Source organism: Melopsittacus undulatus, chromosome 6 (assembly GCF_012275295.1).
Source record: "Melopsittacus undulatus isolate bMelUnd1 chromosome 6, bMelUnd1.mat.Z, whole genome shotgun sequence".
NCBI classification, from domain to species: domain Eukaryota; kingdom Metazoa; phylum Chordata; class Aves; order Psittaciformes; family Psittaculidae; genus Melopsittacus; species Melopsittacus undulatus.
In genome coordinates, this window is record NC_047532.1 from 2464293 (window position 1) to 2490832 (window position 26540).

General features: G+C 40.9%; 1 protein-coding gene and 1 long non-coding RNA gene across 3 annotated transcripts; one reads left to right on the plus strand and one right to left on the minus strand.

Annotated features, from left to right (window-relative positions):
- The first annotated feature begins 1399 nt into the window (after window positions 1-1399).
- On the plus strand, window positions 1400-9544 carry TENT5D (terminal nucleotidyltransferase 5D). The gene is made up of 2 exons (XM_005144510.3): window positions 1400-1523; window positions 8278-9544. The coding sequence occupies exon 2, from the start codon at window positions 8297-8299 to the stop codon at window positions 9449-9451; it is 1155 nt and encodes a 384-aa protein (XP_005144567.2). The 5' UTR covers window positions 1400-1523; window positions 8278-8296; the 3' UTR covers window positions 9452-9544.
- LOC117436323 (uncharacterized) lies at window positions 2956-24924 on the minus strand. Of its 2 annotated transcripts, none has more exons than XR_004549754.1 (3): window positions 24864-24924; window positions 24357-24460; window positions 2956-3395 (listed from the first exon to the last, which is right to left on the minus strand). It is a non-coding gene; the product is annotated as an uncharacterized lncRNA (long non-coding RNA). The 2 variants fall into 2 exon arrangements; XR_004549755.1 differs by lacking the exon at window positions 2956-3395 and adding an exon at window positions 11920-11980.
- Between the last annotated feature and the right edge of the window lie 1616 nt (window positions 24925-26540).

The following is a 26540-nucleotide window of genomic DNA, read 5'->3' on the forward strand; positions in this document are numbered from 1 at the left end:
AGTGATAAGACAAGGGGTAACGGGTTGAAACTTAAACAGGGGAGGTTTAGATTGGATATAAAGAAGAAATTCTTTCCTGTTAGGGTGCTGAGGCACTGGAATGGGTTGCCCAGGGAAGTTGTGAATGCTCCATCCCTGGCAGTGTTCAAGACCAGGCTGGACAGAGCCTTGGGTGATATGGTTTAGTGTGAGGTGTCCCTGCCCATGGCAGGGGGGTTGGACCTAGATGATCTTAAGGTCCTTTCCAACCCTAACTATTCTGTGATTCTATGATTCTATGCATCCATTCAATTAGTGGACCATCATGAGCTGGAAAGCAAATGAAAGCTACAGACAGGTCTTGGCACAGCAGACAAGCCCTCACAAAGTGAGGAAAGCAAGTACTGGGCTTCTGGCAGCAGTAAAACAACATATTCAGCGGTAAAAGTCTGACTACTGTAGCACAGAGGAAAAATCCTTAACATTCCTAATAAAATGAATAACACAGCCCATACTTCCTTAGGCTATCATTTCAGCTTTTCCTGCAGATTATGCATATATTTACACTAAAATCATACTTGCAAAGTCATCTTTACTCAGAAGCATATATATTTTCAGCATAGAAGTTGAGATTGCAGAACACAACTCAACAGCAAGGAGTAAATTCACATGTGAATCAAACCATGCAGTGGACAGGACCCTACTCGGGATAGTGAAGGAAAGCTGTGTAGATGTGACCTTTGCAGCACGGAGTGCTGGAATACAGGTCTTTGAAGGAAAGCCTAAAAAAAGAGCTAGTAGAACTTTCAGACATAGGCTGCCCATCTCTTTGAAATGAGTTAAAATATTAACAAATGCCTTTCTGATAGCATAAAAGTATTCACAAAACCAGTTGTAATTCCTGCATATGGGCAGTGGGCAATTCAGTTCAAACTCCAGCAACAGGCTGAATCCTGGCTTCCCATAAATGAGCCAATGAGCCTTGTCCTCCAGGAAACGAGACCTTCCTGTCTTCTTCATGTGGTTTTAGAGAGAATGTGGAGACACTATACAATTCCTAATGTTTAATTTTGCAAAGTTGTTATTATTTTTTGTTGGTTTATGATTCCACTATGTCCCTGCTAATTTGCATGTCTATTAATAGCAGTAAATTCCTTTCCAAAATCCCATAAAGAAAATAGCAGATTTATTAACATCCTTGCGAAAGATGAAGTCTGACCTGAAACCCAGACTCTTTGTAAGCACTTCTATGCCTTTCCATTGCTTTTTACCTTATCATTGCCAACTTAAAAGGCTATTATAATGACTGCAGGGCTGCCAAGATGTAATGCATGATTTATTATGTACGGCAGGTGACTGGTAGTTAACATTTGTCTCAAAATGAATGCTACTGTCTGATGAGTTTTCTTTCTTTCCTGAAGCTTTCCATGGGCAGTTCTTGGTTTTGTCAGTGACAAGATGACAATCCATATTTCTACCAAAGGATCCAGTGAGTCATCCTATTAACTCCGGTGACATACATGCTTGCCAATCGTCCTGCCACTGTAAGTCTGTGAGATTTTGCATTCTCTCTGGAGATATTGTTCAGGAGTTAGTCCATAGTATGCATTCAGTAGTACAAATAATCTTTCTTTCTAAAGCAGTAACTTCTCAGTGATGATTGCAGCACCAAATAGACCTCATTTCCCCATATATCACTGCACATCACATCTTTCTTTTTTGAGAAGTTATCAAAGTATTATAGAGCAAATGAAAAGACTGACTGTGCCACATACCATGCTGTTCCCAAGGGCTTGGTTTGACTGTACCAAAAGGGTGTGTAGGGAGGAACTTTGTGTGTTGTGGGAACTGATACAAAGTCATAATATAGGCCTTGAAAATGTTGGCCTGTGAGGGAATACACATACAGCTAAGAATGAGTGTATTGTGAGTCATGGTGGAAAAATTCGATGTCCAAAAATCCCCAGATCTCCAGGATGACATAAAGTGGATTAAATATTCGTACTGGTTGCCCAAATTAAACTCAGTTACATTGTCCCTCCTGAGAACTCTCAACTCATTGAGCCAAGATCCTTTAAGGTTCCAGTAGAGGTGTAGGCTACTCAGTTCCTTTCCCCAGCTTTTTGCTGTAAGAGAACACAGCTACCCTTGGTTTGTACTGTTTCACAAGTGGGAGAAGGGCCATTGCAGGCTGGTACATGACTCTATTGCTTTTCCCCATCCTTGAGTTGTGTTGGAGAAAAGGTAGGACTCACTTTTGTTGATACAAGCCTCTCTTTTAAGCTTACTTGTTCTGTCCATGAAGGTGATATTCTGCGGCATAGTTCAAGCAAGCTGCTTTCTGCTTAAGTGTATTTTGCACACCATGCAAACTTACCTCATAGGAGAAGAGCATATGGCCTTGTGTTATTATTTGTTATTTCAGGGTAACTAGATGGTAACTGTACCGAAAACTTATGGCAACTCATGCGTTACATCAGGATAACAGGATAAATAAACAGTATCTTCACTGCATGCATTAATATTAGTGGAACCTCATGGAAAACAGTGTCAAACCAGTTTAAATACGTCCCCATTTAGGATGCCCCAGGTGCTTTACTGCTTCTACATGTCTCATGCGCATTTAAATTATGGCTGGGACTCCTTCCACATTTGACATTCTTACCTTCAGAGCTTATGCCAGCTGCTGTCCTTAAGTTGGTAAGCATGCAAAAACATCCAGCTTAATAAAGCAATGTATCTTTGAATTAAAATAAAGCCTTAGCAAGCTATTATGGAAATCATTAACTGTGCATATAATGTGTATGCAGCAAAACCAATGCAGGGATCTGAGAAGAGATTTTCGGTAGTTTGAGCCTTTCTAGGGTGACCCCAAAAAGCAAGGCTACCACAGCAGCTGACAAGACATTTTGCTTCATCTGTAAAAGGTCCCTTTGCCACCAATTTCAAGTGTAAAGTAAAGACAATTGGAGCATCAAAGTATTCCAAATAATTATAGTATAAAAGACAGATAGGGGAGCAGATAAAAGCAAAGGGAAGAGAATGGACCTAACACAGCTGCACAAAAACTGTTCCAGATGTATTCTGCTTGAGAAAGCCAGCACACTACAAACCCTTTGAAAATACATCGAAGCAACATTACAGAGTGTAGAAAAAGAGAATCTAACCAGTTTACTGGTAAAATATGAACTAAATTTGTTGAGACTGTCCTCTAGACTGTAAGTATTTGTTTCTGTGAAAGTCGTGTGGAACATGAAAGCAACTATTAGCATGGCAGATTTTCTTCATTTGGATGTAAAGCCAGATCTGCTTTTCTTTTTCCTGTGAAGCTGGTGTATGGCAGAGTGCTGAGAGGTGGTTAACTGAATCCTTTAGCATCATTGTAAACCCAAATTCACAGTTGTTTGGTCCAGCCCCTGCTGAAGAAAATGAGAACCTTTGATTTCAAAATCAAAATAAATAATAAAAATTAGAAAAACTATACACAATAAGTAAATTTTGTTTCCCACATTGTGACCACTTAATCTGCTGAAGGTGCTCACTCAGGGGCAAGTTGGACCTTGAATCAGGGTAACCTTGAATCATTAACCTTGTAATACAGATTAAATATCACAAAACTTGATGAGGTCTGATCTATCTTATTCTCTGCTTCTCTAGCCAGTATATCTAAAAGAAAACACCTAGAAAGCTGCTTTTCCTCATCACTTCATCTGCCAGAGATTTTAAACTGGGCAGGATCCAGGGTCCATTGCGGTTTATAGTAACATTTTAAATCCCATTTTAAAAAATACCTAATAAAAATCACTAGCAAAGAGTCTAAATAATTTAAAAATACTGAAGAAGTGAGGAAAAATCCTCCTTTTTTCAATACACAAATCCAAAGGCTATTTATTCCTTTCACTGCCACGGTGCTAGTTTATGCAGCCTTCCATTTACCCATGTGGTCTTTAGGATAGGAAAATACTGAACATGAAACACATTAAATACTTGTAGGTATTCATGTGGAAGAAGTGACAGAAACAGAATTCTTTGACAAGGTGCAGCAGGGCAGAGGTAGGGAAGCTAGACTGTGGGTTCTGATGAGTAAATGCTCCCAAAGTCCATGTTTCATATAGGGTTATCCTAAAAGGCATAATACTGCTGCAAAGGGGCAGGGAGATAGACCTGCCTTGAGGGACTGTGCATCACTGCAAACATCACCAGTTTCTGAAGAATAATGGTATTTTACAACCTCTTTTTTCCATTAATCAAACCAGCCCCTGCACTCACTTGTGTTTGGCTTCATCTGGCTTCTGTGCTCACATGCAGTGAGTTGCCTTCCCTTCCTCCCCTGATCTGTCTTGTTTTACACAACATTTTGACTAATTATAGCCTCAATACTGCTGCTGATTTATTGTAACTGGGGCTCACTTGCATTAATAATAAAGCCTGATGTTAGCCTGAGCACCTTGGTAAATAAATTTGCTACTGCTCTAAGAAATAAGGTTCCTAATGACTATAAAATTGCCTGGAAATTGTTCTCATTGCCAGAAAAGGTTAAGGAAAAGAACAAGGGAAAGTCAGTCGAGGAAAGTGCAGGGTTATGTACTGGCTCCTAACCTGGAAGTAAATTACTAAATAATAAATACTAAAAAAGGTTTCTTTAGGTTTACCTGTAAATGACTTATATTCTTGACAACTTAATTCCTGTGTTTCCTGGGACATTTTCCTTACATGTCAAAGTTGAAGGCATTATTTCAACACAGAATTCTTAGTATGTGTCATAGGACATTTCTCAGATATTAATGTTGAGGTTCTGAGCTCACAAAGCATCACCATATTCTCCAGGAATCATGTTAGAGAAATGACATTTTGAGATACAACTCTTCAGCACCAAAGAGAGGTTTACTGACATTACCTTTTCCTGTGGTTTTTAAGTCTTAGTATATCGCAATAAAAACATGTAGCAATAAAGGAAGGATTTCTAAGCTTATTTAAGGATACTTCCATCTTCTGACTTTCAAAAAGTGTTTGAAGAGGGTCCCACTGCTAAAAAAGGGGATTGAATTTCAACATTTCCTTTGTTAAGCCCTGTCTTTTACATCACAGCATTAACCTCGAAAAGCTCTCTTAAAGTTCTGCAGTATCAGACAAATCATATAACGACCACTGCTTGTACAATCCTGGCAACTAAAAGCTTGCTGGTAGATTGTTGAAGCTGGTCCACCATAATCTGATGTGTCAATAACACAGATGACAAGCGTGGCAGCCAAAGAGTTTATACAAAACCCTCTCCTCCCAGCCATCTCTCTCCACCCAGTCTTCTGCTACTTCCATAATTTACAGTGCTTTTCTGTGACAGCTGTTTTTCATTATAAACTGGGATGTTGGAAGGGCTATGAAGGATGGATAGAAGTTTTTCTTCATAATAATAGTTCATGGTAATAAAGGAACAAGGATGAAATCATAAAGATATATAGCTAATAGTGAAGACAGAGATGTGTAAAATAGGCAGTGCTATGGATGGCCAATTTCCCCCTTTCAGTTTGAATGTCGTAACTTCTAAATGCCTGCAAAAGTGTGTGTATTTCTGAGTATGTATGCAAACAGATACATACACTTACTTGTTAGGTGTATGGAGTTACGTGCTACGTAAACAATGCCAAAAACTAGTGGTTGTGCCAAAGCTATAGGACTGAATCCAAGACCTTCACAGTGGCAATTCAGCAGCAATTACACCACCACCTCTACCCCCCCCATCTTTGGTCCTGATTTAGACAACTTCTAAAGCATGTATTTAACTTCAGACATATGGTTGGTTCCATTCTTTGTAATGAGGCCAGAAATGTGCTTGAAGTTACATATGCTCCTGATTAGTTTACTTGTGAGCTGGAACTGTAGTGGAGTTATGTGAAAAATAGCTCCGTAATATTCCCAAGCCATTTGTCAGTTCACAAGTTACTTAAAATGACTAAAATATTCCAGAATGTGGAATCTGATGGCAGGGGAAGGAAAATATATGACAACGTACATATGTAGTCACTACTGATTAAGAAACAACAGCACAGACTTTTTGATAGCATTATTACTCACTATGATTTTACTTTAGTCTTGAGCTTTAGCTGAAAGAATGTGTTTTAACCATCTGTCTGCAGAAGCATTTCTCAATGTGTCAGTAGTATGCTTGTAGTGTTGGCAGAAATGCATCTCAGTAAACAAAGTTGTTTTCAGTATCTGTACCTTCATCTATAAGCTGTCTAAACATCAGCTTCCCATGGGTTGAGGATATCCCCATCTGACTCAGGAGAGCAAAGGAATGCCCCAATTGACTGTATTGACAGTTAAAGAATATTTGCTCTCTTGAGCAATAAAAGAAGATCCCACATCTGTAAATGTTCTCTTCCTTCACCTGCAGCTCAGAGCAGCAAACACAGCTTCAAACTCAATGCACTGAGGCACAGCAGCCAAGCACTGGGGTTAATCAGAAAGTTATCAGTAAATCACAATAGCTGCCTGTGAGTTACCTGGCAGTTTATGGAAGAACAGTACCTTCAATGCATGCATTAACATTAATGGAAGGAAAACCTCATGAAAAATAGTCTGATAGGATTCAGCAATCAACCTTACTGATTAACCACCTGAACATTAACTACCCCAGAAGAACTGGGCAAGAGGGGACACAGCATGAAATGGTGCTCATGGATTCTGGAAGTCTTTAGCCCTCTGAACTGTTGCTGCTCTGTAATATAATGCCAGGAGATAGTAAGGTGAAGATTTCCATCTCTCATTACACCTTGGACACCACCTAATGCCCAACGATGTTTTCCTTTTTAGTTCCTTAAATGTACTTCTTATTTACTCACTGTAATCACACCTAATTATGTAACTGTATGATTGTGTTTAACTATAATCACAGTGCATATGTATGCAATTAAAAAATAAAGCATTCAGATTCCCATTACAAAAATTTCATTAAAATAAAGTTTGCATATGATCAGTTAGAAACATTTTTAAAAAATACTGTGGGGTTTACACCTTTTTTCTCTCCTCACTATAAAATGTGAATCATAGAATCATAGAATAGTTAGGGGTGGAAGGAACCTAAAGACAATCCAGTTCGAACTACCTGGCCATGCGCAGGGACACCTCACATTAAACTACGTCACTCAAGACTCCATCCAACCTGGCCTTGAACACTGCCAGGGATGGAACATTCACAGCTTCCTTGGGCAACCCATTCCAGTGCCTCAGCACCCTAACAGGAAAGAATTTCTTCTTTATATCCAATCTAAACCTCCCCTGTTTAAGTTTGAACCCGTTACCTCTTGTCATATCACTACAGTCCCTAATGAACAGTCCCTCCCAAGCATCCTCATAGACCCCCTTCAGATACTGGAAGTCTGCTATGAGGTCTCCATGCAGCCTTCTCTTCTCCATGCTAAGATCTGTATGGCTGATAAATATGATGATATGAAGACAAGAGAGAGTTTTAAACTGAGGAATTCCAGAGCCTGAGCTTTATCCTGTGTATTCTAGAGGTGCTTCTTTACAGGCTTTCTTGAAAAGTGTTAGCATGCCAGTGCAAACTGGAAGGGGTTTTCATATAATTTCTGCAAACTATAGTGTGCTGCATTGGTAGGATAATGTAGGAACATGGGTAATGACTTAGAAAGAAAAGATTTTGTCTCAGAAACACAGTGGAAACTGCTTGGGGATTATTGGATATTCAGTTCTTAATCGTAAAAAGAGGCATTAAAGGATGCATGTGTATAGATGATCCATAGATTTTAAAGGACATCTGGGGCATATGGCTAAATAAACATTGAGCATGCTGCATCATTCCTGCTTTTTAAAAAAGGCTTCCTGGTCTTTCAGTGGTTTTAAGCATGCAAGTCACTGAAGATGAAGGAGACTTCTAGGTAGGACAGAAAGAACAAATTTGCTCATTTTAGCTATTCACAATGAAATTTATTTGGAGTTTCATTATAGCCACGAAGTATTTCATGTTATTAACCTTTGAGTAGTTTTAAACTAAGTCTATATGGTTTACTGCATTTAGTTTGAGTCATGTGTTATACAATAACGCAGCGGGTCCTCAGCAGGATTAAAACCCAAGTACATTAAAATTCAATTAAAAGCCTTGACAAGTGCGGTGGTTGACTCAGACCATTAACTGGGATTGAGCCTGTGTAAAATGAACTGCTTTGTCACTGCACCGAGGAAAGAAGATATATATCTGTTATAACCAAGTGAAATGTCTGGCCCTCTTGTATTTGAGCAAGTTATAACATTTGTCTCTTAATTTCTGTTTCTCCCCAGTTAGCCAACCGACACCACAATGACTGAGGACTTAGATGACAGATTCAGTAGTCTCACCTGGGAGCAGATTAAAATCCTGGATCAAGTTTTAGCTGAGGTCATACCTATTCACGGGAGAGGAAATTTTCCAACACTGTATGTGAAGCTTAAGGATGTCATTCATGTGGTAAAGGAACAGCTCACTGAAAAGCAAATCAGTGTTAGAGATATCCGCTTGAATGGTTCGACAGCCAGTCACATCCTAGTAGAGCAGAATGGAACCAGTTACAAAGACCTAGACATCATTTTTGGGGTGGAACTTCCAACTGAGCTCGAGTTCCAGGTTGTTAAGGAAGCAGTTTTTAATTGCCTATTGGACTTCTTGCCAAAATGTGTTAATAAGGAAAAGATCACTGCTCAGATCATGCAAGATGCTTATGTACAGAAGATGGTCAAAGTCTCCGCCGACTATGATCGCTGGAGTCTTATCTCACTGTCAAACAACAGTGGCAAGAATGTAGAATTAAAGTTTGTCAGCTCACTCAGACGACAGTTTGAGTTTAGTGTGGACTCCTTCCAAATCATACTGGACTCCATAATAAATGTTTACAAAGCAACAGACTGCAAATTGACAGAAGACTCTCACCCCACTGTCATCGCTGAAAGTATGTATGGAGACTTCAATGAAGCAATGTACCACTTAAGATACAAACTGATTTCCACAAGGAACCCAGAAGAAATCAGAGGAGGTGGCCTCCTAAAGTACAGCAATCTCCTGGTTCGTGACTTTAAGCCAGCAGACAAGGATGAAATCAAATCTCTGGAACGTTACATGTGCTCCAGGTTCTTCATTGATTTTCCAGATGTTGCTGAGCAGCAGAGGAAAATCGAGTCGTATTTGCGTAACCACTTCATTGGGGAGGAGGAAAGCAAGTACGACTACTTGATGACTCTGCGTACAGTTGTAAATAATAGCACAGTCTGTCTTATGCGACGCGAGCGACGACAAACTCTGAATATGATCACAATCCTGGCTTTTAAAGTACTCGGAGAACAAAATATCATCCCAAATGCTGCCAATGTAACATGCTATTATCAGCCTGCTCCATATATCAGTGACAGAAACTTCAGCAATTACTACATTGCTCATGGACAACCACCTATGTTCTACCAGCCATACCCATTTCACATATAAATTCAAAGTGGCACGGTTTAGGAACCAGTAACCTCCTCAGCACTTACACTCCTCTCTCTTTCCTGTTCTAGTCATAATAAAGGCATCATTAAAGCAAGTTTAATCATACATTTTGACTTAAGGACATATTTTTGTGCAAGTTGCCAAAGTTATTTGGTTGATCAGTGTCTACATCACCATTAAGCGGATTGTGAAATAAGTGAAATGGTTATTATCAGTCAAGTACTTAAATCCCCACATGTGTTTGGGCTATATATATATTTTTCGATGAAAAAAAAGAAGGATATAAATGATTCTAATTTTATAAAATGAAATGCACTAAGTTCTGGGTTCTAAAAAACTCTTAAGCAAAATTTAAATGATGTAAATAAAAAATTAAGCTAATAAAATACCTCTCAGTAGAAATGCCTGGTTTTAGAATCGATAGTGTTCTGGGTACGTTAAAGCATCAGTTATACCCATGCAGTTCCAACAACGTTTATTTGCAGCACCTTGAGAAAATCCCCATTGAAAGGCTGTCTCTTGGTGGGTTGAGCTTTGCTCTACAGGCTCTGGTCTGGTCACTGTTCAGGTCCAGCTGGAGATGTGAGGTCCCTCTCCTCACCAGAGTACTGTCTAGTCATGCTTAGCAGGAAACATACCTACCAAGAGCAGACTCTGCATTTTTGTGTATCCAAAATTTCCACAGATTAGAGGGATCTGCCTCTCAGACAATGAAAGTAGTAAGAGACAACTATTCTAATTATATTGGTCTTGAAAACCAAGGCAATAGAATGAGAAAGAAGGTGCAAATTGAGCACATAGGGCTTGCTTGCTATTGCTAATTTGTTATCGATCAGATGCTTAAATGTGTAATAAAGACATGGAAAAAAGCAAAATAAGCAAAATATATATAAAAGAGCCCAGGACTGTGCTGTTTCAATGTGAATTGAAGCAAATCCTTGGCAGTGGCATTTGAAAAGGTATTTTATACTAGCAGTTTCCTGCATATCTTTAGATAACTGCACACATACATTAGTAGCAAATGAAGAATTCTCTTATGATCAGGAAGTAAAACATTTGTTCCAAGTTTTTGTGTGTGTGTTTACCAAAGATCAGTTTTAAACATGTCACATAAGTGCCTCCCTATGCCAGTTGCTCTGTGAGAGTAGCAATGATGTTAGCAATCATGTTAGAAAGCTCCTTGGCTCCTGAAAAGGAAATGTTTGCCCTTGGTACTCTGCTGATGGGTTACAAAGTGCCCATAGCACTGAAGATCAGAGGGGTATCACCATTTGTTTCCCATGACTAGGTTTGGGATGGATGGATCTAAGATGTTCTTGCTGAAAGTATTCTGGTTCAGATCCTGAATATGGTGCAAGAAGGAATAGTATGAAAAGGAGATTTAGAATGGGTGCGATTGTAAGATTGGAACAGCCAACTGGAAATGCAGCAGTAAAGTTTCTTGCATCTGATGCTTTACATGTCACTGTGTCATACCACAAGCTTATTGCTGGTACCTCACTGTACGTCCTCATCCTCCTTGTGTTTAAAAACACTGACTGCATTTCATCTATTTACAACAGGCACCAGGTCTTAGACATTTCTTCTACTTAGGAAAGTGTTTGATTTATTGTACACAGAAATATGTGCCATAATACTATTTTAAACATTTCTAGAATTTCTAAGGTCTATGAAGTCCTATTGCCAGTGACATGTAGCTTTCCTTTTTAGCATTATATGCCTGTACAGTAGAACAAAGTCAACTTTTCTGTCCATCATCACTAAAGTCAACTCTCTTCTGTAAAATACAGTGCAAAAAACCAATGTTTCTGCAACATAAGAAGGGTATAGTAACCTACTTGGAAGCTGATTCATTTTGTGATGTCTTTCACAAATATAGCACTATTTTTGCTGATTCTTCAAATATGCCCAATTCCATGTCTAAAAGCACAGTTTATTTCACTTCCAGTAGTATTTTTCTATTGGCTGAACAATATTGAATAAAATTGGCAATTCTAATTGCTATGTTATCAGATACGGTAACACTAAATTGTCTTGTAAGCACTTCCAAGGAATTTTCCCTCAATCAAAATGGAGTGAAACACAATGGATTCATTTATTTTTAATGGAACTATTTAGATTACAAAAGGAACCTTGAAATTTAGTTTGGTATTTGCCAAATTATATAGCACTGTGAAATGCTGTAAGAGCCTTACGTAGGTTATGTCCTTGCTAATGGTCATGCTTCAACACTCAGCCTGTGACTGGCAGGGCTGCAGAGTTGGACTGGGCATAGCTGGGACTTCCCATTGAATCTGTGGGAGTTAGGCATCCAAACACCTCAAGTGTCAGGAGAAACTGGGCTCCTAAACTTGCTAAAACTATCTGAAAATACCTTTATGTAATGTAGCCACCTCTACTTATTAGTCCTCTGCTCCCAGTTTCCTTGTTTGCCAGGTGGAGAAATGCATTGATTTCCCAAGCAGGAAACTGGTCAGGCAGGAAGGAGCATTTTCAGCATGTCATGTATATCCAATGATCCATTACCTGGAGAAATATTACAAAAGCCCGGTTTTTAACCAACAAGTAGGAACATGTATCACCCATGTATTAAGGACTATAGTTCTTTTTTGAATCAGGCACTGTGAAAATGATCAGGAAAGGTCAGCTGGGTCTGGATTTGTATAAACCAGCTGGTGTGCTCGTACAGCAACCCTGTATTTAAATACATATATTCTGTTATGCCTGCTTATACATCTGGGTTAGATGAGGAAGGACTCAGCCAAAGCCCATGGAGTTACTGGAAAGGATCCACCTAACTGTAATGGGCTTTGTGTGAGACCCCAGGAAAGAGTAAAGGACTTGGGGGAGTGCCTAGAGGTAAAGGTCAATATGCAAAAATGTCTCAGGTATAACTAAATCCTTTGAATTTATTGAAAAAGGTCTTATATTTCTTACCTGGAGGTAGTTCAGTGTTGAAGGTTAAGTGAGGTTTATGATTTTATATATGCTTAAATATATAAAATCACATATATCTGTATTAACATGGGCAATTAACAAAATCTGATGGTCTTAAATATTTCCTTCCAAACGTTCCATTGATACTTGGCAGCAGTATGTGACTTGGAGATTTCTTTTTCTGTAAACTAATATTGAAAAGGGGATGTTGTACAGACTGCTGCTTGCAGAACATGGATATCACCAATATGTAAGATGAAACATTCTAACCTCTTCTCCAGTTGTTACTGATTTTACCTTGTGCAGATATAAATCTACAAAGGATTGAGTTCTCTCAGTACCAGTCTCCTGAGCTTCATGTTTGCATTATAATTATATCTTGTTGTTACAATCTGTTCAATGATTAGAATACCTGGAAATTGTAATGCTGGTTTTATTTAATCACATGAAACTTCTTAAGGTTTACAGCTTAATCTACTGTTGTCAAGACCTCAGTGTTGAAGTTTAAAGCACTTTCTTAAACAATGTTATCTGAATTTTGTGTTCTATTGTAAAAGGTCTATTTGAAGCATATACATTATGGTGGTTCCCTTCAAATGTGATTTGTGAGCTTGATACTCATTACAGAAGTTTTTGCAATGGATAAAAGAAATGTAAAATTGTCCTCAGTTGAGATGTTTTATCATCTGTTGTGTTGCACTGACCCTGCGGATCTGTGAAATCACAGATCTGGTTTACCACCGCGTCATTTCTGTTTGATAGCTGATGTTAATGGAGTTACATTGACATAAATTGGGAGTTACACCAGTGTGTATTCAATAGGATTTGCAGAAATACCTGGAGAAAGGACAGCAAAGTCTGGTATGTTAGCGTGATTCTTACAGCTCAGTTTCCATTTGATATGTTTTCTATTATATTAGACAAATGGAAGGGTATTCAGGACTGTTGCAGAAGAAAGGAATATTTCACTCAATGTGCCATCTGAAGCTGTTGAAAACAATACTGTAATGGTAAAAATATGTATTAATCACACAAATTTGTAGGTCATTAGTCCACAGTGTTGACTAGTGCCTTTGGGTATCCGGGGAACGACTATTAAAACAACTTTCTTCCTTAACGTATGGTTTGCTTGTCATCCCTTCATTACTCTGGCTGGATGTCAGTTTGAGCATGAAGACTTCTTCCAGCAGCCAAACTGGTGTGTTAGAAAGATTAGGTTGTGGTTTGTTACATCAATAAACCACCAGCTCAGATTTACTGCTGTCAGACCCACATTGAAGGTGACAGAGCAGCTGGATTCTCATGAGTGTCTTTGATACACCTGAATGGCTCTGTGCTAGCTGTCAAACAGGCTGGTGTTAAATAGTCACATTTTAAGTGCCTAGATGTGTACTTCTGTAATAAAACCATAACTGTCTGCTGGGTAAATAAAATGAATACTTGAAAATTATTTGATTTTACCTGTGCCTAAAAATACATTTTACCTGCTCTGAGTGCACCTCCCCATAAATATAAACCCATATTTATCCAGGCTGTAGGATTTCTGTCAAGTATGAACATGACCAATGCCAGTGATGTTGGACCGAGGTCAGAGAAATGCTTACAAACCCTTGAGTTTTCAGTTGGGCAATATAACCATATTCATCTTAGATTTCTGGTGGCTTACTTGGATTTTATGGGTTTGGGGGCTCAATATATATGCATTGCCTCAGACTATCGAGACATCACTCAAAACATACTCTTTCACCTGTTTTTCACAGCGGAATAGATACTTCTAATAGAATCATAGACTCATAGAATAATTAGGGTTGGAAAGGACCTTAAGATCATCCAGTTCCAACCCCCCTGCCATGGGCAGGGACACCTCACACTAAACCATATCACCCAAGGCTCTGTCCAACCTGGCCTTGAACACTGCCAGGGATGGAGCATTCACAACCTCCCTGGGCAACCCATTCCAGTACCTCACCACCCTCACAGTAAAGAATTTCTTCCTTATATCCAATCTAATTTTTGTAAGAGCCTTCCCATTTTTTTTAACCAGTAATAACCATTTAATAATAATTTCACTTATTGACCACTTCTTTTCTTTTATACAGCCAGATGTTCAGTAATCTGCCTCTCAATAAGATGTTGAGTGGGGAAATGGGAAGGCAGCCCACAGAGAGGGGTTTCCTTTACTTAAATATCACCAGAAACTTCCCTGAGGAATTCAATATATAAGGAAATACAAGATGATAGAGGGATGTTTTGGCTTCCAGTCCGTGTCAGCCCCCTTTTTTTTAGCTCCATCAATCTCCATCATTAAATCCTATTACATAAGCAAGTGATTTTCTTCTTACCAGCTGCTTCCATACTCAGCTCCATTTCATCCTGTACCATTGCAGAACCTGTGTTTCTGAAATCACAATTAGTTACCATGGAAAGCAATTCAATACTGTAATAAATACACTCAAAGGCTGCTCACTCAGCTATGCATTACAAAATAATGACAATAACAAAAAAGTCCTCCAGAGAACTGTAGATCACATGCATATAAGTTTATGAGCAAGTGTGTGCTTGTATGTATATGGGTTAATGTAATTCTCCATTACATTTTCCTTGTATGCTGGGTGCATACAGACAGTGCATGCTGGGTGTATACAGACAGTGCAGCAAACCCCACCAAGATGCAGCCCTGCTCCTCCCTGCCCTCCAATATGAGCAAACTCTTCCCCATCCTGTATTTTGCTTCCCTGGAAATACTCTCATCCTGTTGTTGATACGAATTTATTTCACACTCGCTCTGTTTTGCTTCCAGAATAGGCAGGAACATGATGCTGCCCATATGTTCCTGTATTTCCACACAGACACAGCCAGTGGCATTGCAGCGCCCTTGGCAGCTGCCTGGTGCTGCCTTTGCTATCCCATTTTCTCTGTGGAGGAGAGGTAGTTGCCTGCTTATCCCTGGCAGGTCCCAGGTAACGGCATTTTCCAGTCAAGGTTCTGGATTCATTACCTACCTTGAATGGCTTACATGCCCCATCAGGTCAGAAGAAAGAGCTGTGAGCTTCTTGTATTAAAATACAAGCAACTTGTTACACTTCTATTGTTTCAACTGTAAGTTCTAGCCCAACTTACTTAGTCGTGTTTTCCATCAAGAAGCAGGAAGATGACCATAAGAAACAGCATCACAGTTATCAAATTTGATAGTGTGGGACAAGCACAGCTGGTCTCACACTACAGTCTGAATAATTTATTGCATGGATTATGTCTTTCATTAAATAATGTATTCAGTCAATTTCTCAGCCCTTATAATAGGAAATCAAAATGTCAGAAGTCTTTACATCCAACGTGTGAACCAGGCACATGCTTTGTACGGCTTTCACAGGGCTGCCCACAGGGACACATCCAGGTGTATGCATGCTTCTGGGCATCTCTGAACTGAAATAGGATGTTCCTTTCCCATGGTTTCTTAGTAAGGTCATAACAAGAGAGCAGGTCAGAGTAGAGAAAGTAATGAAACCCTGTAGGAAAAGCCTGTTTTCAGTGAAAGCTTGGCTCCCCTGTGAGTTAACAAGGTCACTAAGTTAGACGATAAAGCAGAGCTATAATAAGACATAATAGAGCAAAAAGTATTTTAAAATGGGAAGTGGTTTTGTTCTTCAGCTTTAAAAACAGAGTGATTTGTCTCCATTAAAACTTGCTTTTAACATCTTTAGATTAAAAACACTTTTTGTTTGTTTCTTGCTTACTTTTTTCTGGCATTTTCTTTTTTTCCATGCTTTTACTCCCTCTTCTATGACCTGTTTTGTGCTGGGGTATACTTATGTCTCAAAACATTATGCAGTGTCAAAAACCCTCCCTCCTACATGTGCAACGTATAGATGTGGGCTGGCACTTCACCATGATGATTTTTCAGGGGCAATCCTATGGGGAACCCATCATGTGAAATACACTTCAGCATTTGGAAACATAAAAATCTCATCAATCTCCCCTGCTCATGTTAGTAAATAGTGGAATGCAGATCATCCAACAGTACTTTGGCTTCCACATGATTTGGATTTGCATAGCAGCATGTTAATCAATGTGGTTTTTGTGTTAAGAAACAAAAGGAAAAGGATTTATTGTATAAACTAAGGGTGACTAATGAAGTGTCACTGTGGCAGCTGCAATGGCAAAGGGAGGGTGCTCAGTAAGGGACTCATGCTGCAGTCCAGGCAATGGTATGTGTGCTCTGAATGTGGCCATGGTCACTGCTGGAGTTGAGATGTAATGAGATCAGCTACTGCCTCATCGTGTAACTGAACACCCACATCATGGGGCCATTTTCAATTACTATTTCATTAGCAATCCCTTGTTAAATACTTGTGCACTTCACCTGCCTTCACTTATATGAGGAGACTGTGCAAGGACAGTGTGAAAGCAAAACCACAGCCACTGAAATGCCACCTCCTAACAAGCATCAGGGTATCTCAGCGATTGTGCTCTCCAAAGCAGCAGTTCTCCCAGCAAACAGCTTCCAACATTAAATGTTGGAGGGAAATTGGTCTGAAGGATACAGCATTTCCCTTAACCCCAGCTTGAAGATCTTAGACTGCGTTGGCAGTTTAGCTCTGTTTACTTTAATGGCATCCATCTTCAAATCCTTATAGAGTGCAATCAGTCTGAAGGGCTCTCAGATTGCTTAAAATCTATGGAAAAGGCTTTCCTGGCTCTACCCTGAGAGTCCACCCCCTGAACAGGACCAGTAACCCCCTCCTCTGCATACGTGTAGGCTTTGAAAGAATAAGCAAAGGCAGCAGAGCTGGAAGCTGCACAGATACAGGTTTCACGAAGCTCATACTAACAGCAATTGACTGCAGTTTTACAGCATTAAGTTGTAGTGCTTAATAAAGAGTTGGTAAGTAGACTGGAGTGAATAAGAGAACAGTAAAGGTAGAGGCTTTGTGGGTTTTGTTTAGTTGTAGTTGCATCTTAGACACCACTGAGACACTCACTCAGTCCCTTCCTACAGTGGGATGGGGGAGAGAATGGGGAAAAATGAAGTAAAATTTGTGGATTGAGACAAAGACAGTTTAATAAGACAGAAAAGGAAGGAAAATTATGATTAATTATAATAATTATTAATCATTATTAGTTATAATGAATAGTTAATAACAATTATGCCAATTATAACAGAAATAGATTATACAAAACAAGTGATGTACAATGCACGTGGAAAACCAAAGAAGAAGGCTACTAGCTTGGAACTGCTCCCTTTGGCAGGGTGAGATGTGGTGATCTTTGCTTTGTCAGTTTGGGAGGCAGAAGGGAAACCTGACACATCCATCTCCTGCTTGCTGACCATGAAGGACCCTCTGCCTGCTCCTGCTGGGGACAGAGGCTCTATGGAAACACCGCTGGACATCATTATTTATGGTGCTTTATTCACCCTAGGAACAAAGTAGATGCTACCAGACATGACTTTTAACACAGCTAATTATATCATTAGTGTCAGTACCACTTAACAACTGGCATATACCTTCCTGGGTTCAATGCTGGCAATGTTGTCATGGGAATGACCTGGCTCTGCTCCTCGATGGGGATGTGTACAAACTGCACCAGGACCATGGTGAGGTGTCACAGCTTTCTGCCACTCATCCTGGGACAGGTTTGCTGCCTAATCTAAGTTCTATGTTTACTAAAAACACTGTGTGGGGAGCAAGAAACCACTCATGGATTCAGTTGAACTTTATAAACGTGCTGTTCCAAATCCTTTCCCAGTGCCATCCCTGTGTGCAGTATTTCAGCCTCTCAGCTCTCAACAGTGCTCCCATCTCAAAATCTGGTGAAGCAAAAGAATTCACTAAATAAAAAGAAACCAAAACCAAACACAACAAAAACCCCAAAGCAAATGGAACAGAAGAGCAAAGTGAAAGCAAAGTGCTGAGCAATCCCAGGGACATTGATCAGCACTTTAACATATAGAGGAGATTTCAGTGGCTGTCAAAACCATTCACCACTTGGTGCAAGCCCCTGGCTTCACAGGGAATGTAGTGACCACATCCAAGAGCCACATCCAGCCAGAGTATGCTACAAGATCCCGCTGGGCTCCACACATCCACACATGAGCCAGAAAAGGCTGCTGCTTTTTCCTTGTCATCTGTATGTATCTGGGGCCAAATCATTGCAGATGGGTTTTCACAAGGTTTAATGGCATTATAACCACACACACACATAAAGGATGCTGGCTTTAGCTTCTAAGTGAGAAGCAAACATCTCTGTAATGAGCTAATAAATGGTCCTTGGAAGAAAAGAATGCTATTATCAAATCCCTGCCCTGAAGGCTGCACACATCAGCTCTGCAGACTCCTCGAGCCATTTTGCCCCAGGAGCAGCTGTTATGGATGGGCTGGTGGCCCTTGGGCTGCTCATCAAGCTATTGCACATTCAGATGCTGTCACCATGGTCTGGCTGCAGCTGGTAGCCGTTCTGGGGCAATGCATGCATTTTGAGAGGCCGATCCCTCCATCCCGGAGCAGTGGATGGTGATTCCTGACATAGGGGAAATAAGATGTGGGATGTATGGGCAAGGTACAGTTCTAAAGCAAAAGTGTGAAAACAGATTTGTGCTTGTGGAAACAGAGAAATCAGTTAAAAAATGAAGAAATAGATGGAAATGCCACTGGGAACTGCATATGTCTGTTTTCCTCACCTGGGAGGGGGGGAATCACTTCACTAGCACATGATAATGGACACATCCAGCATGGCTGGAGGCTCCCATGGAGGGATAACACAGCTTCAGAAAGGGAATAGGTAAACTGGCAAGGAGATTGATGTTATGGAGATGCACCAAAAGCCCCAAAACTAAACCCAAGTGCCCAGTGGATGCTTTCCAGCAGAAGTTGTGTCACTGTGGACTGCTCTTACTGGGGGTTCAGCTCCATGGTTTAAATACAATAGGCTTTAATCTTTTTGGTGGTGCTTTTGTTTATCCCCTCTGACTGTTGCCCCCCCCCACAGGAACCAGCCACATGCAGTATTCAGACACCCCTTAACACCCACTGACGTCCTAGAGGTTCCTCTAACTGCTCTGTTAGAAACTGCAGCTGCTTCTTAGTGTAAAGAGGGGGAAAAAAGTCAAAATGATCAAGTTTTTTGTCTTTGTATATGAAACAACCTCAGAATAACTCAAGCCTATAAATAAAAGGAAGCAGGTGGTTGTGACTGGAAACCTCTTAGTGTAAGGTTGGGTTTGAGGGCACTTGCTCCCACACCCTTCCTGTCCCACCCTGTTCAAGGTGGGTCTCTGACACACCAGCAGAACCTGTATGTTGTTCTCCATGTACCACTTGGTGTTGTGCCCAAAGAGACCCTGAGTGACAGCAGCACAGACACAACCTGGACAACACCTTTCCTATGGACAATAGATATAAACCAGCTCGAAGATAAATCTCCCTCTGAAGACAATATGAATCCAAACCCGCTTTGCAGAAGCATCTCTAGTGCCCAGCAATCCCCCAGGTGTCAATTACATCAAAATTGACTCCAGCTGAAGAGCACCTGCTCATAAATAACCACAAATCCTCCCACATCCTGTTTGCATCATCACCCTTGTTCTTTGCTGGGAGAGAACATGAGTAAATGACTGACTCACAATGTCTTATTTCTCGCATTTCATGCAGTTTTAGAGTTTTCCTTGCATTTCACATTAAGATGCTTGTTCCTTTTATAACCTTCATTACACATTAGGAAGGGTGCACGCAGACCCAAATAGCTCTTGAATTTATAAATACAGAGCAATCAATGTATTTTATTTTGCAATTATTGCAATAACCAAATGGGATATTTTAGTAATGCTTGAATGTGCTCTGTAAGTAATGCCTCTCATTGTCCTTTAATTGTACGTATTTGGTAAATGAGATTTAAAGGTTCTATTAGTATTCATTAGGCAGAGTTTAACATACATTTTCTGCACAATCAATAAAATACAGCTGTTTCCTCTGATCATGCCATAGCTGTGTTGCAGCACAGTGCAATCCACGCTTATTACAGGTATGTGTTACTGCTTCTTCCCAAAGCCCGCTTATGAAGCTTACAAAGTGGCTATTTATAGTTAATGGCTGTGTAATGAACACAGTTCTGTGCACTCACCAATGTTCTTATGATTCTCAGGATTGAGTCCACTACTGCTCTAGGAAAATGACACTTGAAATCCTGCTCACTCTTCATGCTGGGATACTAGAATAGGCCCATGGGCATCCCCAACCCAACATCTCTGAGGTGCCCTGCACTCCCATGGGTCAACCCCAGCAGTGCAGAAGACACTGCCCTGGGGCAGGGGAAGAGGAGGTGGCACAGAGCAGGCAGCTCCACAGAGCCCCAGCTGAGCAAGGAGAGACAGGAACTCAAAGAGCTGGAATCAGTAATGCTGGGGAAAAGCAGTGTGCCTTTTACACCATCAGGGTCGTGCCACAGAGCCATCAATGGCCTGTCACTATTTTGCTGCCATCCTCACTTCCCTTCACCACCTATAGATAATCCAGCCTGCTCTGGAAGCCATCGTTAACTGAAGCCCTCTGGATTACAAGCTAATGCTTGGCAAAACACATATTTCTAGCTCTATGTCCCAATTTGTACTGTTCTACAAAGTCTGCTGTCCAAACCCAGCCCCTGTGTCTTTTATTAGGGCACAGAAGCCTTTATTCCTCTAAAACCAAACTGTTTCCCCCACCTGAGGAACACCTCTGTGATTGCTGGCCACTCTTCTCAAACCTTCACACCCTGCATGAATGGTGCATGAATTAAATGTGCAGTTCCTGGTGAGATAAAGGAGAGCTGACCACTTGACTGGTGCCACAGATGAGAAACTACCTTAGCTGCAAAGCCAGGGTAAGACATCAAGGTCAGCCTCCTGAAATCAGATTTGTCACTGCTTTTGTCTCCTTTTTACAGCAGCTCCCTCCCCCCTTTATTTTTAATGCATTTAAATGAGGTTAACCATGATACATTATTTGTTTGATTGGGTTTTGAAACAAATATTAAACATATAAAACTGCACCAAAAGGCCCAAAGAGCAGCTACGCAAGTCCAAAACGGTTTATAAACCCACACATACAGAGCTGAGAGCATTTTAACTGGCAAATCAATGAAACCTTGAGCTAAGGAGTCACCAAGTGTTGGGTCTCAACACTTGAGCAGGTGGGGAAGGCAAACTGAGGCTGAAACAGGTTGTGTGAAGGGTGAAAATGCCACCTCCCAGCACACCCTGCTGGCTGCAGCTCATGGTTCCATGGTGGGGTAAAGGAGAGATGTAGCCTTGGGTGAGCATCCACATGGATGGGCTTTCAGGAGCAGGGGGAGGCAGCATAGAGCAAGAGTTGGAGGCAAGAGACCATGGGAACAAACTGCCTCTGGAGGAGCTGTGCATCATCACTGGTAAAACACCTACCTCTTGTCAAGGTGTGAGACTACAATATATATTATAAACCATATAGTATATATTTTAAACCATATAGTATATATTATATATGTAATACATAAATATTATATATTTATATATTTTTAATATCATATATATATTAAAAAAACCCTGAACATATATGGTGAGCTCTGCTTAGAGAATGCTTATTATGAGTTTGTTGTGGAGATGCCAACAAGTAATTAATAGCCCTGAACTGCAAAGATCCATCAATCACTTTGAGGAGCTGAATGAATAATGACTGAGGGCAGAGCAAGGGGAGAGGCTGCAGAAACCATCATGGGCTCTCACTTGCTGGAACACTGATACAGACTGTGAGAAAAGTTCCTATCCAGAAGATTACTTATGGTAAAACCTAATGCCACCCCCTAAATCACAATAAACCTCTGGTTTTGGCTCTAAATCACAACATAAATGGAAACATTCACTTAGCAAGGAGGATGTATTTAATATAGAAGGAAACTGGTCAAGAAGCTGATGGCACTATATATAAATATTTAAATGGCAGCAGAGCAGCCCATCATGTACATTGCCTAGGGATTCAGGCTAAGTAAATGAAATTGGCTTTTCTTCCTACCTTGTCATCTGTGTCATCCACTACAATGTCAGGTGAGGACTGGAATGTACATGTCAGTGGCACAGGATGTTAATGCATGGAAAGACAAACTGGAGCCTCCTTTTGCTTAAAGCATGGGAGGAACTCTGCCTGTTTTAATGGGCTTTAAGGCATCCTGAGAATCACATTTAGGACGCAAGAACTGGTGCATGAATGATTCAGGTGTTTTTCTCAGTTGGAAGAGGGCAAAGATAATGTGTTCTGGTACAAGCATCACCTTTCACTTTTCAAGGACAGAGCAATATATTCCTTCCATTCCTTACCCAGTCTTTAAGAGCCTGCATGTCCCCCTTCTAGGCTAAACACTAACTAAAAATCACCATTCCCAACCACTAAACCAAAAGCACTGTACAAACAGCTCTCATGAGTGAGTGCCTGGGTTGCTGTGAGCCTGCACTGAGCAGGGCAGAGGATCAGCATCACCCACCAGAAATAGAACAGCTCTTCAGCAGAGCTTGAACTCACTGCACTTCACACCAGGCTTTGGGGACAAAGCCCAGCTGGAGGTTTCTGAAGGAGCTGTCATGACTCAGGCTGGTGGCAGGCACCAAGGGGAGCCCAGTCTGAGCAGGAGATGACACCATGAGCTGGAAGCACCCAAGCAGTTTCCCTATAGAGCAGTCTTACATTTTATAGTTTTATATATATAGTCTATAGTTTATATATTTTAAATTTTATAGTTTTATATTTTATATAAATATATAGTTTTATATAGTTTTATAAACTATAAATTTTATAGTTTATATTTATATGCAATGTGAAACAAAAGGTATTTCATAAATCCTCCCTTTCCCATAATAGGGCCAGTTAAGTACAACCCAGTGTGACCTGTGCTGCAACAGCATAGGGACAGAAAAGTTGTCTGGAAATGTAATCCCAGCAACTTCTACAAACCTCTTAACGCAGCCCCTTGATAGTCTGAGGCAATGCACATACATTGAGCAAGTAAAACCATGTTATCAAGGAAATAACAGTCCACCATCAACTTTACTGCTGCATAAGGTACCCACTGCTTGGCAATGAAACTGCATTTATATCCACTCTGTAGTTACATCCCAGCTCCCTAAAGAAGGATCTTGTTGAGATAGAGAGGAATTATGTATTATTTAGATCTTGCAGCTTCCCCCTGACCCATCAGAACAGCTTTGTCAGTTCCAGTCAGTGTCCATTATAAGTCTCACCAAGAATTATTTGTATGGGTGGAAAGAGGGGCTCCTATCACATTAACAAGTTAACACATGCATGGCTGCTACTGAGGATGGTATCTTCCCCATGGCCCTTAAAAAAGGGTGAACAAAATTACACCAAGCCTGGAATAATCCTGTGAGAATCCACATCTACAGCACCAGCTGATAGAAAAGATAACTTCTCAATACCTCAGGACATCATATTGTGACAGGTCAGGTTGACAGGTAGTTATTGTTGGCTGTGAGGATGTGTCCCCTTGAGTTCACATGCTATTCCAAGTATTCCGTTTAGGCATTCAGATATGATGGGGGAAGCATATTACAGAGATCGGGATGGTAAATGGTGCCCAGGAGGCATTCACCACACCTAACCCTCATCTGTCCCTAGACTTGGTTCATCCTTGGTTCTCCTCACAGCTAAACCTGTGTGTCATCTGTGTCCTCTGTGCTATGAATACCAGGGTGGTTTTTCCTAGTCCCTCTTTCCCCCCTTGTGTTCCACTTTTCCTATTGCTGCATAAAAGGAACATAAGAGTATATAAATCTTTCATATAAACCTTTTCACAGTTGGGGTAACACACATTTTAAAACAAAAAGTCATAGACTCACCATATAAATAGTTATTTGTGCTGAGGGGGAAATAAAATGGACTTCCATTACAGAGGATGCATATTTGTGATGCCACATACACACCAACACCAAGCACCACTTTGTACTCACATTGCTCTTTTCTCATAGGTGTTATTCAGGTGCTCATGAGAAATTCCACTTGCCCAGTGTGATTCACCCAGGAGTAGCTCAGATCTGTCATCCTCTTCCATTACCTAAGCATGAAAATGGAGAAGAGACAATCACCCATTCATTAGTGAATCACAACCAGTGTCTGCAGCAGCCAGAATGCTTCCAAAACTGGGTGTTTCTGCCAACAATAATCAGTTTTCCAGTAGATGGGACCTGCTCAGAGCAGCTGCATCCCTGGCACTGGAAACAGGAGCTGCCCAAGGAGGGATGCGATGATCCCTGCTATCACCTCTGCCAGCCAGTTAAGGGGCTGTTCCATCTTCTGTGGGGGGCATTTGCTGTTTCCTCATGTCCCAGTGCCCCACCACTCCCCTAAAAAGCATTTCCTCACCCAGATTTTGGGGATCCTGAGCAGGATCAGGTTTTTCATCCTATTGAGAACAATTATATATGTTCATATAAAGCACATTGTAGTTTTTAACTCACCTAGGCAGAGCACAGAAGCACTTTTACCACCCCAGATGCAGTGCTAGAGCAGAAAGTTTCCTCCCCCATTCCCACCACTGCCTCAAGGTACAGAACAGCCCAGTCCCATAGGCTGTGTTACACCCAGCAGGTAACCAAATATCGAGTATAACCAGCTCTTGTAAGGCATCCAAACTTCATCCTGATTTCTTAGGTTATTTTCAGGAAGACAAAAACATCAAAGGATGTTTAGATCTGCTGAAATAAGGGAAACCCAGAAGAAAAGCCAGGAAACAACACTGCACCCAAGCCACAAGGAAAGAAAGACCTAATAGAATTACAATTGAAGGCAAATATCAACCCACAGAGCCCATTGCCCAACACCTGTCCCCCTGCACTCCACCTTCTGCCCCAGCTCCATAAGGATACATGCCAACTGCAGCCCAGCCTCTCCTTTTATTTACCAAGAGCACCTGGTAGCAATTACTTGCAGAACATAATCAGCTTTTAATTAACAGTCAGGTCATTTGTCACCTGTTGAATACCCTACTGGGTGCTCAGCTGCAGTGCTGTGTATCCTGCCTGTGCTCGGAAGGGGACCTTTCCTCATGGAAGCTGAGGTTACATTTGATGTAATACCTAGTGTTAAAGTTTATATCTTATATTTCTATGTATTGGTAATGTTGGTGTATTTTGCTGTCTGTTAGGAAGGAGAAACGCTGAGATCCTTCTCTTGGGGTATCATGGTTGTGCAAGTGGTTGTATGGGGCTCTTTTTACTTACCAGCTGCACTTCCCTGCTTCATTGAGGGCTTAGACGCAGTACATGGAGGAGTTCAGAGGAAGAATGCTATTTTAAGTAAAGCCATTTGTTAATCAGGGTGGAAATATACTGAGGAGAGGGGACCTGGGCACAAACAGCAGTGTTCTGTTCTGGAGCTCCTGCGGCTGCTCCTTCAACACAGGCAGTCTATGCAGAAGAAACATGCTAAGCTTGGAGGAATACCATTGTTGACAGGTCTGGGCTACAAAATGCTTTCTGACATGCACTGATTCAGCAGAAAGTCTGTAATTCACAATAATGCCACTTTGTCATCTTATATCCAATTGTTTCTGCTCCACATCCTTGGGATTTCCCAGCTGAGCATTATGAAGTGGGCAAAGAGCAACCTTTGCTCTTTGGCTTGCTCAAATACGCAGCTGATCCTGGTGTAGCTGCTGAAATCCTCCGGTGTAGGCCGGGCAAGAAGTCAGCTCCTGTCACCAACATGTTCTCTGTTCATATCTGGGGGTCTCCTAAACGTGTCTGCTGTTCAGATTTCTCTGGGCTTTGCTCCTTTCACCATGCAGGAAGCTAAGCTTTAATGTACCCCAGATCTCTGAAGCCCAGTGCTGCGATGTAGTGTGGATACACACCAGCCCCTTCAAACAGCAAAGCTTAGGGCTGAGGGCAAGTCCTGGCTGGGTAAGGCCAGGAGGAGTCTTTCTTGCTGTATATATATGCAAGATATACATATATAGATAGAGGGCTGAGCTGCTCTAACCTGGGATAGCTGCAGTGGCTCCAAAGCACTGCCTGAATATGTTACACAAATAACCTGTGTAATAAGTTTTATAAATAAATCATTATTGATGCTCAAAACCACTGCAGAAAGACCTTGCACTTGTGACCTCTGCTCCAAATAAAAAGCTTTCTGCT